The sequence below is a fragment of the Nycticebus coucang genome, chromosome 22 (genome assembly GCF_027406575.1).
Source record: "Nycticebus coucang isolate mNycCou1 chromosome 22, mNycCou1.pri, whole genome shotgun sequence".
In the NCBI taxonomy this organism is placed as follows: domain Eukaryota; kingdom Metazoa; phylum Chordata; class Mammalia; order Primates; family Lorisidae; genus Nycticebus; species Nycticebus coucang.
The window spans coordinates 41,849,382-41,862,016 of record NC_069801.1 but is presented as its reverse complement, the minus strand read 5'-3'; the positions used below and the strand labels follow the sequence as shown (position 1 = coordinate 41,862,016).

Here is a 12,635-nt window from a genome sequence, read left to right as displayed (position 1 = left end):
GTGACGCCACAGCACTCTACCAAGGGTGACAAAGTGAGACTCTGTCTCAAAAAAAAAAAAAAAAAAGAAAAAGAGCTTTTAATTGTACTTTCTTTGTGAAAAACAAATAAACCTCAATATAAATGAATTTAATCTTTGAAAAGACAAAGCTACCTGTGTAGAAAAGAAAGAAAAAGCTTTAAACTTCCAAGTTCAGAATATTGAAGTTAAGAACACAGTTACTAAAATACTGTGTCCTTCTTATAGCCACATAATTTTGGAATTTTCGAAAGACTGCTAAAGGCTATTTCTTAGTTTAGGAACAAAAGTGATTACCCTTTTCTAATGCAATATTTCTCAACTGGGAAATATATTGACATTTAGTGGGCAGCACAATTCTTGGTTGTACGAGACTTTTTGTGCATTGTGGGACTTTTAGTTTCTTATAGCTCCTGCCCACTAAAATGCCAGTAGTGCCCATCCCACACACCCTCCATTGTGACAATAACTCCTATATCTTTCTAGTAAATGTGAGGGTAACTGTAGTTATCTCTATTCCAAAAATAATGTATACTTTGAGGGGGTACTCTTAGTATCAGTAGTACTATTAGTACTATTATTTGTCCCATAAATAAGATGAGGAGAGAGAATTCAAAGGCAGAGACCATCATAAAATGTCACATTGCAAATAACATATTTTCTTATTTTAAAAATAATAATTTTCAGATTTTAAGAAATTGAGCATGGTTTTAGAATCTCTTTGTATTTGCTGCCTTTTATGGTTAGTATTTTTTTTCCAGACTAAATTTACAGTCATTTATAGCTTGGTTGATTTTATTTAAAATGTGGTCATTTAGTATGCTGGGCAAGGGATCAGAAGGCATGGTTTGGAAATAGGTTTTCCCTTGCTGAGCATTTCTCTAACCTGGATTAATACAGTTCTTATTCCTATGAAGGGGACTTTACTTCTTACCACTCATGTTAGCTATCTAATAGTATCACTTTAGCACGTGATGGACTATACACTAATTATCAAGTATTTATGAGTCCTTTTGTATTTTAAGTTTGTGGGCTTGAATAAGTTAGGCTATCTAAAAATTCACCTAATGCTTGTCAGGTTTTAGCCTAAGATATAAAATACTCCTTGGGCCACAACCTGTAGTGGAGCTTTTATAAAATAAAAGTTTGAGAATCTAGAGGCTTGGCTTGCACACTGGGATACTATTTATTTGCCAAATCATTTTCAATTTTCTTGGCCTAAGCACGTAGCATAGCTATTGTACTCACAATAGACTTAAAAAAAACCCGTTAAACTTTTTTTAAATAAAAAAAAATTTAGGCTGGGCGTAAAGGCTCACGCCTGTAATCCCAGCATTTTGGGAGGCTGAGGCGGGTGGATTTTCTGAGCTCACAAGTTCGAGACCAGCCTGAGAAGAGCAAGACCCCGTCTCTAAAAAATAGCTGGGCATTTTGGTAGGCACCTGTAGTTCTAGCTACTTGGGAGGCTGAGGCAAGAGAATCGCTTAAGCCCAAGAGTTTGAGGTTGCTGTAAGCTGTGATGCCATAGCATTAAGAGTACAATATAATAAATACCATCTAGAATTGACAAATATTAATAAACAAAAAATAAAGTTAGCAAATAAAGTAGAACCTCCATAGTTGACAAACTCCCTATATTGACCACCTCCTAAAGTTGACCTAATTTTCATAAACCAGACATGCACCTCATATGTAGGCCTAGTTCTTTATATTGGCCATTTTGTTACAGTAGATGGTCAACTTATAGAGGTCTTGCTTTACTTCCCTAAATTTTGTGACAGCATCAGAATTTAATTGAATTAGAGGACACCCAACTGGTGTCTACTGCTTGATATATAGGGAGAAACCTTGTGTTGATGATTGTTTTGTGAGAGAAAAGAAAAAAAATATGTTTAATGTTTTTTTCCATCCACAAAACCCTAAAACAATCACTTTGAAAAAAAGTGAAGATATATAGCTGATAATAAAAACAATCAACATATAAATACAAAGAGGAAAAAAGAATCAGAATATATTTTACAAATATATTTCCCTTACAGCAAAAAGGGAGTCTAAAACTATATCTGTAATTATATTAAATACAAATAGAATAAACTCTGAAAACCATTTAATAGTCAGAGTGTCAAACTGTATTTAAAAACAGACCACAACTATATGTTGTCTACAAGAAGTACAATTTATAAAGACACAGATAGGTTAAAAGGTAGAAAGAGGCTAATCGATGGTTTATACCTATAATTCCACTTTGGGGAGCCAAGGTGGGTAGATCTCTTGAGGCCAGAAGTTTGAGAACAACCTAGGCAGCACGCAATACCCCATCTCTTAAAAAAATAAAATTGGCTTGTAATGGTGGCATAATCTCAGCACTCGAGGAGGCCAAGGCGAGTAGATTGCTTGAGCTCACAAGTTTGAGACCAGCCTGAGCAAGAGCAATGCCCCTTCTCAAAAAAATAGCCAGGTGTTGTGGTGGGCGCCTGTTGTAGCTACTTAGGAGGCTGAGGCGAGAGGATCGCTTGAGTCCAAGAGTTTGAGGTTGCTGTGAGCTAAGACACCTCTTTCAGTGTGCATAGGAATCATTGAGGAGCTTAGTTAAATTTGAAGGCCTTGCTCCAAGAGATTTTTGACTTAGATCAAGGGTGAGACCCAGGTCTGGGTTTTAAACAAACTCCTCAGGTAATTTGAAGCAGATGATCAACAGATACATGTTAAAAAATTCACTGCCCTTGTCCTTTGCTAGTAAATAGGTTATAGCATTTACCCTGTTTCCCTGAAAATAAGACAGCCTCAGAAAATAAGACCTACTTACAGGAAAGATAAGACATCCCCTGAAAATAAGACCTGGCGCATCTTTGGGAGCACACCTTAAAATAAGACACTGTCTTACTTTCGGGGAAACAGGGTATTTATAGCATTTCTACTTTCTGGGCCTTATGTTTCTTCAACTATGAAATGAATGATCTTGATGGACTCTACTGGCTGTAAAATTAGACATTTTTGGTGTTATAACCCGAAGTTTTTGTTCTTGTGGCTATAAATAGTGCAGTGGTTCTCAACCTTCATAATGCTGCCGCCCTTTAATACAGTTCCTGTGGGTCATGACCTACAGGTTGAGAACTGCTGGTCTAGTGTATACTTACGCCATTTTTGGCATAGATTCAGTATAGGTACTTAAATGTTTTATTCATTGGGAACTCAGATTTTTCTTCCTTCTTTGAAGACTGCGAGGGAAGTAGCTTAAGCAAAAATAATTTTTTTTTATTTTAAGAGGCAGTCTCACTTTATCGCCCTCCGTAGAGTGCCACAGCGTCACAGCTCATAGCAACCTCCAACTCCTGGGCTTAGGTGATTCTCTTGTCTCAACCTCCTGAGTAGCTGGGACTACAGGCACCTGCCACAATGCCCGGCTATTTTTTGTTGCAATTTGGCCAGGGCCAGGTTCAAACCCGCCACCCTCAGTATATGGGGCGGACTCCCTACCCACTGAGCCACAGGTGCTGCTCTAAGCAAAAATAATTAATGTAGCCGGGCGTTGTGGCGGGTGCCTGTAGTCCCGGCTGCTCGGGAGGCTGAGGCAAGAGAATCGCTTAAGCCCAGGAGTTGGAGGTTGCTGTGAGCTGTGTGAGGCCACGGCACTCTACCAAGGGCCATAAAGTGAGACTCTGTCTCTACAAAAAAAAAAAAAAAAAATTAATGAATTTTTTTTGAGATGAGTCTCAAGCTATTGCCCTGGATAGAGTGCTGTAGCATCACAGTTCACAGCAACCTCCAACTCTTGGGCTTAAGCGATTCTCTCGCTCAGCCTTCCAACTATCTGGGACTACTGGTGCCCGTCACAATGCTTGGCTATTGTCGTTGTTGTAGTTTTTTTTTTTTTTTTTTTTTTTTGGTAGTTTTTGGCCAGGGCCAGGTTTGAACCCACCACCTCCGGTATATGGGGCCGGCGCCCTAGTCCTTTGAGCTACAGGTGCTGCCCATGCAGTTGTTATTGTTGTTTTAGCTGTCCTGGGCTGGGTTTGAATCCACCATCCTTGTTGTATGTGGCCAGCGCCCTATCCACTGAGCTATGGGCTGTACCTAATTTTAAAGATGCAGGGATATCTCATGGAACTTAAAGCTAGGATGCAATTAGGCCTCAGAGCACAACAGGGAAATAAACAACTTCTCTTTGTCTCTTTTTCTTTGTGAATTGGTCTGAGTGTCTTGACTTATGCCTCTCAGTCTATGTGATGGAAAATGGACATGCTGCTGTTAATAGCTTCTGTGGTCTCCATTTTTTTTTTTTTTTTTTCCCAGAAACAGAGTCTCATTTATTGCCCTCAGTAGAGTGCTGTGATGTCACAGTTTGCAGCAACCTCCAACTCCTGAGCTTAGGTGATTCTCTCGTCTCAGCCTCCCAAGTAGCTGGGACTATAGGCGCTCACCACAATGCCTGGCTGTTTTTTTTGTTGTAGTTTGGCTGGGGCTAGGTTCATACCTGCCACCCTCAGTATATGGGGCTGGCGCCCTACTCACTGAGCCACAGGCACCACCCCTGTGGTCTCCATTTTAGAAAGCTGCCAAAGTGAGGCTGGAATATCTTTTTTTTTTTTTTTTTTTTGTAGAGACAGAGTCTCACTTTATGGCCCTCGGTAGAGTGCCATGGCATCACACAGCTCACAGCAACCTGCAACTCCCGGGCTTAAGCATTCTCTTGCCTCAGCCTCCCGAGTAGCTGGGGCTACAGGCGCTCGCCACAACACCCAGCTATTTTTTTTTTTTTGGTTACAGTTCAGCTGGGGCCGGGTTTGAACCCGCCAGCCTTGGTATATGGGGCCGGCGCCTTACTGACTGAGCCACAGGCGCCACCCAGGCTGGAATATCTTAAGTCCGATTCCAAATTGCCAGGGAAGGTACTGTGAGTGCTTCATATTGGGTATAGTGCTGACTTCTGGCTATGACTAGTGAGGCAGGGTTATGTTGTAAGGATGGTTCTAGGTGTCCTGCCACTACTCTTGGAGTGGCAGGGCGAAGTAGGTTGGATAGTGAAAGTACTTCACTAATTAAAAAATCACAATGTTGTGTTTTGAATAAAACCCTTACCATTGCATCTTGTGGGAAAAAAGTAGAAATAGGAAAAGATAGGATCAAATGAAAAGTGGGCTTAAGCTTTTATTTTTAGTTGTGTACCAGATGGTATAGTGCCTTCTATAGTTACTTCTGCTGGACTGTTCTATTTAATCAACAATGAATTTTTAGATTGCTTTTGGATGTACTTTCTTCTTTTAAAATTATATTGGGCTGGATGTGGTGGCTTAACACTTATAATTCTAGCACTCTGGAAAGCCAAGGCAGGTGGATTACTTGAGCTCAAGAGTTTAAAACCAGCCTGAGCAAGAGCGGGATCCCCTTTCTACTAAAAATAGAAAAACTAGCAGGGTGTTGTGGTGGGTGCCTGTAGTCCCAGCTACTTGGGAGGCTGAGGCAGGAGGACTGCTGGAGCCCAAGAGATTGAGATTGCTGTAAGCTTTCATGATGTCACAGCACTCTATACAGGGTGACAGAGTGAGAGTCTGTCTCAAATAAAAAAATAAAAATTGTATACATAGGCTGGGCATGGTTTGTAATCCTAGCATTTTGGGAAGCCAAGTAGGAGGATCACTTGAGGCTCAGAATTCAAGACCAGCCTGAGCCACATGGCTAGACTCCCATCTGTACCCCAAAGTAAAAAGATGAGCTGGGTGTGGTGGCACATGTCTGTAGAGTATACACCCCATTACTTGGGAGGCTGAGGCAGAAGGATCACTTCAACTCAGGAGTTTGAGGTTACAGTGATGGTACTATTACACTATAGCCCAGGCAACAGAGTGAGACCCTGTCTCAAAACAAACAAAAAAACCCTTTAAAAGGGCGGCGCCTGTGGCTCAGTCAGTAGGGCGCCGGCCCCATATACCGAGGGTGGCGGGTTCAAACCCAGCCCCGGCCAAACTGCAACCAAAAAATAGCCGGGCGTTGTGGCGGGCGCCTGTAGTCCCAGCTACTTGGGAGGCTGAGGCAAGAGAATCGCTTAAGCCCAGGAGTTGGAGGTTGCTGTGAGCTGTGTGAGGCCACGGCACTCTACCGAGGGCCATAAAGTGAGACTCTGTCTCTACAAAAAAAAAAAAAAAAAAACCCTTTAAAATTATATAATGTATAATTTTGAGGCCTCCTTGTCATCTTTGCCCTATATATTGGACTTAATTTTTCAGATAAAGAGAAAATTTTATGAGGTTCTAAAGGGCATTGATAAGTACACAGATTTTTTGAAACAGACAGCTTTGTATTAACAGTTTAGTTTTATCTCAGCCTTTTAGTGACTTGATTGCATGATCTCTGTGTGAAATGTGCATAATAATCCTTATATCATGGATTATTTGAGAATCAAATGACATGACATGTCAGATCTTATACTGTATTTCTAGGAAATAGGTGCTCAGCGAATAATAGGTATTAATTATCATTGTTATTATTGGGTTACTTAGAATATAATTGATCTTATTTTTCTTATCTGATGATTTTATACTCATGTTAAAGACTGACTACATCTTGGACTTTAAATACATCAGTGTTATTTGAGGATGAAGGCATAAAGTATTTTTGAGATCTGAAAACCAGGAGCTAGACTGTGAAAGGAAGTACTTTTGTGTTTGTTCATTGCCTTACATATATTAATTCATTAATGGCTTTAAGAAATGTTTTTTTAATTTCTTGTTTAGTGTCAAATCGGAAGAGAAGTAAAATTCAACAAAAATTTGTATGTGGAGTTCCCTCTTAAAAGAAGAAAAAAGTGATTATTGAGACAATGGATCGGAGCAAACGGAATTCAATTGCAGGATTTCCTCCACGAGTGGAGCGTCTTGAAGAATTTGAAGGAGGTGGTGGAGGGGATGGGAATGCCATCCAGGTGGGAAGAGTTTGGCCATCTTCATATCGAGCTCTTATAAGTGCTTTTTCCAGACTGACACGTTTGGATGATTTTACCTGTGAAAAAATAGGGTCTGGCTTCTTCTCTGAAGTGTTCAAGGTGAGTGATACTTCATCTTTTCTCATATTGTCTTGCTAATGTTTAGATTTACTTCAAAGAGTGGGATAGATGTGTTTAATTAGGACATAGGCTTTGGTCACGGTGGTGTGGATTTCTTTTTTTTAACCTTTCATTTCCTTCTGTATGGTTTGAATTTATATTCCCATATGTGAATGTTATATTTATTTATTTGTTTTTTAAATTAGATCATAACTATGTACATTACTACATTTATGGGGTAATGTGCTGATTTTATGTACAATTTGGAACAGGTTAACACAGCATTCATAGCATTCATAGGATTCATTTGGAACAGGTTAACATAGCATCAAACTGGTTAACATAGCATTCACCTCACTTAGTGTTGTGTTTAGACATTTATACTCTACTATTAATATATTTGACATGTACCCTTGCAGTATGCACAGTAGGTAAGGTCCCATGGATTACTGTCCCTCCACCCATCCACTCCCTCCCTTCCCCTCGTCCTCCTCTTCTCTTCTTCTTTCTGGGCTATAATTGTGTTTTATCTTTTGTATGAAAGTTGTGGGTGATTATATATTGATTTCATAATAGTGTTGAGTACATAGGGTATTTTTTTTCCATTCTTGAGATACTTTACTAAGAAGAATTTGACCCAGCTCTATCCATGTAAACATAAAAGAGGTAAAGTTTCCATCTGTTCTATGGCTGTATAATATTCCATGGTATACATATACCACAATTTGTTAATCCATTCATGGGTTGATGGGCACTCGGGCTGCTTCCATGACTTGGCAATTATGAATTGGGCTGCAATAAACATTCTTGTGCAAATGTCTTTGTTGTAAAGTGGTTTTTGGTCATCTGGATACATAACTAGTAGAGGAATTGCAGGATCGAACATCAGGTCTACTTTTAGTTCTCTAAGTGTTATCCAAACTTTTTCCAGAAGGGACGTATTAGTTTACATTCCCACCAGCAGTGCAGAAGTGTTCTCTCCACATCCACACCAACATCTGTAGTTTGGGGATTTTGTTATGTGGGCTAATCTTACTGGAGTTAGATGATATCTCAAAGTGGTTTTGATTTGCATTTCTCTGATGATTAAAGATGACGAGCATTTTTTTTTTTTTTTTTTTTTTTTTGTAGAGACAGAGTCTCACTTTATGGCCCTCGGTAGAGTGCCATGGCATCACACAGCTCACAGCAACCTCCAACTCCTGGGCTTAAGCGATTCTCTTGCCTCAGCCTCCTGAGTAGCTGGGACTACAGGCGCCTGCCACAACGCCCAGCTATTTTTTGGTTGCAGTTCAGCCAGGGCCGGGTTTGAACCCGCCAGCCTCGGTATATGGGGCCGGCGCCTTACCCACTGAGCCACAGGCACCGCCCACTTTTTTTTTTTTTTTTTGAGACAGCGCCTCAAGCTATCGCCCTGGGTAGAGTGCTGTGGCATCACAGCTCACAGCAACCTCCAACTCTTGGGCTTAAGTGATTCTCTTACCTTAGCCTTCCAAGTATCTGGGACTACAGGAGCTTGCTACATTGCCTGACTATTTTTTTTTTTTAAGAGACAGAGTCTCACTTTGTTGCCCTCTGTAGAGCACAGTAGCGTCACAGCTCACAGCAACCTCCACCTCTTAGGCTTAGGTGATTCTCTTGCCTCAGCCTCCCAAGTAGCTGGGACTACAGGCACCCACTATAACACCTGGCTGTTTTTTGTTGCAGTTTGGCTGGGGCCAGGTTTGAACCTGCCCCTCTCCGTATATAGGGCCGGTGCCCTCCTCACTGAACCAAAGGTGCCACCCTTATTTATTTGTTTTTTGGTTGTAGTTATCATCGTTGTTGTTTGGTGGGCCCGGGCAGGATTCGAACCTGCCAGCTCTGGTGTATGTGGCTGGTGCTATAGGCGTCAAGACATAAATAAAGTTTTATTGGAACACAGCTGTACCCTGTTGTTAATATATTTTCTATGACTTTTCTTCTCCTATGGCAGAGTTTAGTCCTTATAACAGAGACCATATGACCTTTAAGCCTAAGATATTTACTGTTTGACCTTTTATGGGCAAAGTTTGTCAACCCCTGATTGAATAGCTGACTATAACTATAGATAGATGATGATTAATTTTTTTTTTTTTTTTTGACAGAGTCTCATTCTTCTTTTTTTTTTTTTTGGCCGGGGCTAGGTTTGAATCCGCCACCTCTGGCATATGGGACCGGCGCCCTACACCTTGAGCCACAGGCGCCGCCAGAGTCTCATTCTTTTGCCCAGACTATAGTGCTGTGGTGTCAGCTAGCTCATAGCAACCTCAAACTTTTAGGTTCAAGCCATCCTCCTGCCTTAGATGCCTGAGTATCTGGGACTACAGGTACTGGCTATGATGCCGGACTAATTTTTCTATTATTTATTATTATTATTTTTTGAGACAGAGTTTTACTTTGTCACCCTTGGTAGAGTACAATGGCATCATAGCTCACAGCAACCTCCAACACTTGGGCTCAAGCGATTCTCTTGCCTCAGCCTCCAGAGTAGCTGGGACTACAGGCACCCGCCATAACGCCCAGCTAGTTTTAGAGATGGAGTGTTGTTCTTGCTCAGGCTGGTCTCAAACCTGTGAGCTCAGGGCAATCCACTGGCCTTGGCCTTCCAGAGTGCTAGGATTACAGGGGTGAGCCACTGCACCTGGCCTAAGTTTTCTATTTTTAGTAGAGATACAGTCTTGCTTTTGCTCAGGTTGATCTTGAACTCCTGAGCTCAAGCAATCTTCCTGCCTCAGTCTTTCAGAGTGCTAGGATTATAGGTGTGAGCCACCGCACCTGGCCAGGTAATGGTTATTTTTTAAACATTTATTTTATTTTTGTTGTTGCAGTTTTTGGCTGGGGCCGGGTTTGAACCTGCCACCTCCAGTATATGGGGCTGGCACCCTACTCCTTGGGCTATGGGCGCCGCCCTAGTTTTTATCTTTGATTACAAAGTACAGGCAGTTAAAGAGCTTTAAAGGTCAGGTTAAATAAAAAATATATTAGTGGCATTAACAGGAAGTATTTGGACTTGGCGCTTATAGCTCAGTGAGTAGGCCGCCAGCCACATACACTGAAGCTGGCGAGTTTGAGCTCTGCCTGGGCCTGGCAAACAACAATGACAACTGCAACCAAAAAATAGCCAGGAGTTGAAGCAAGTGCCTGTAATCCCAGCTATTGAGAAGGCTGAGGCAAGAGAATCGCTTAAGCCCAAGAGTTGGAGGTTGCTATGAGCTGTGAAGCCATGACACTCTACTGAGGGCAACATAGTGAGACTCTGTTTCAAAAAAAAAAAAAAAGAAAGTATTTGACCTCTGGTGTGGGAGATATAAATTATTCAAGTAATTTATGGACCTGTAGTTGTCCTAGATAGCAAAGTAAAGATTGATTGATGGATGAATTTACAGTGAGGAATGTGGATTTATGTGGCTTATTTAATTCCTTTAAAAAATTCAGTTTCGAGGGAGGCGCCTGTTGCTCAAAGGAGTGGGGCACTGGCCCCATATACCGGAGGTGGTGGGTTCAAATCCAGCCCTGGCCAAAAGCTGAAAAAAAAAAAAACAAAAAAACCCAAAACATTCAGTTTTGGAATTTTGAACACTGGTCATCCTTAAAAATAGACTTTAGTTATTTGTTGTGTTTATGCTGTTCTTCTGAACCCTGGCCTTAGATAAGTAACAAATGCTTTTAGGATCAGGATAGTGGCTCACACCTGTAATACCAGTTCGCTGGGAAGTTGAGGCAGGAGAATAGCTTAATGCCCAGAGTGAGTCCAGTCTGGGCAATGTAGCAAGTCCTTGCTCTACAAAAAATAAAAATAAAAATATTAACTGGGCATGGTGGCATGCACCTGTAGTTCTAGCTACTTGGGAGGTTGAGAGAGAAGAATTGCTTGAGCCCAGGTGTTTGAGGCAGCAGTAAGCTATGATTGTGCTACTGTACTCCAGCCTGGATGACAAAGAGAGATTACATCTCAAAATAAAAAAAATAAGAAAACACTTTTAGGGCTATATTTTATGAAGGACTGGCAAAGTCCTCGTGGTCTTCATTGTACATTGTATGGATCAGTAGTAGCTCTATAAGTTACAATTAGAATAATGTCATTTTCTTCACCAAAAGTATTTTTAAAAACATCTTGTCTTAAGCAATCTTGTTTAGTTGTATAGCTACAAAAACATCTTTTCAAGCAGTTGATTTGGAAGGAACTTGGGGTCCTTTAGATTGTGATTGTCAGTGATAACAGCGCATTTCTTAAATTAATTAACTTGCTAATTTTTTTTTTTTTTTTTTTTTTGTAGAGACAGAGTTTCACTTTATCGCCCTTGGTAGAGTGCCGTGGCATCACACAGCTCACAGCAACCTCCAACTCCTGGGCTTAGGCGATTCTCCTGCCTCAGCCCCTGGAGTAGCTGGGACTACAGGCGCCTGCCACAACGCCTGGCTATAACTTGCTAATTTTATTGGCTAAACTTCGGTTATTGTTGTGGACTTTAATTTCTTTCTTTTCTTTTTTTTTTTTTTGAGACAGAGTCTTACTATGTTGCCCTTGGTAGAATGCCATGGCCATTACAGCTCACAGTAACTTCAAACTCTTGGGCTTAAGTGATTTCTCTTGCCTCAGCCTCCCAAGTAGCTGGGACTACAAGGTGCCTGCCTCAATGCCCGGCTATTTTTTATTCCAGTTGTCAATGTTGTTTAGCTGGCCTGGGCTGGTTTCGAACCTGCCAGCCTTGGTGTATGTGGCTGGCACCGTAACCACTGTGCTATGGGTGCCGAGCCTCTTTCATTTCTTTTTCTTTTTTTTTTTTGAGACAAGAGTCTCACTATGTTGCCCTTAGTAGGGTGCTGTGATATCCCAGCTCACAGCAACCTCAAACTCTTGGGCTTAAACAATTCTCTTGCCTCAGCCTCCCAAATAGCTGGGACTATAGGCGCCCGTGACATACTCTGGTGTATGTCACTGGTGCCCTAGCCGCTGAGCTATAGGCACTGAGCCTTTCATTTCCCTTTTTGAGACAGAGTCTCACTTTGTTGCTCTAGGCTAGAGTGCCATGGCATTAGCCTGGCTCACAGCGACCTCAAACTCCTGGGTTCAGGTGATTCTCCTGCCTCAGCCTCTCAAGTGGATGGAACTAATGATACCCACCACAATGCCACTCTAGTTTTTCTTTTTCTTTTTTCTTTTGAGACAGAGTCTCACTCTGTTGCCTTGGGTAGAGTGCCATCGCATCATAGTTCACAGTAACCAAAACTCCTGGGGCTCAAACAATCCTTCTTGCCTCAGCCTCTCAAGTAGCTGGGACTATAGGTGCCCACCACAATGCCCAGCTAGTTTTTATAATTTCTGTTTTCTCACTTAGACTGGTCTTGAACTCCTGAGCTCAAGGGATCCACTTGTCTCAGCCTCCCACAGTGCTAAGATTACAGGTGTGAGCTACCATGCCCAGCCAATTTTTCTATTTTTCAGTAGAGAGAGGGTCTCACTCTTGCTCAGGCTAGTCTCAAATTCCTGAGCTCAAGTGATCTTCCCGCCTGGGCCTCCCACAGTGAGGACTTTAATTTCTTAGGAACTCAAAAA

General features: G+C 41.5%; 1 protein-coding gene across 3 annotated transcripts in view; it reads left to right on the top strand.

The window, feature by feature from the left end:
• Positions 1–12,635, top strand: part of TESK2 (testis associated actin remodelling kinase 2) — a 176,508-nt gene that overhangs the window by 39,856 nt on the left and 124,017 nt on the right. For all 3 annotated transcript variants that reach the window (XM_053575302.1, XM_053575300.1, XM_053575301.1), the window contains one exon: positions 6,750–7,057. In XM_053575302.1, coding sequence (XP_053431277.1) covers positions 6,836–7,057 — 222 coding nt within the window. In that variant the 5' untranslated portion in view covers positions 6,750–6,835. The remainder of the gene's footprint in view (positions 1–6,749; positions 7,058–12,635) is intronic.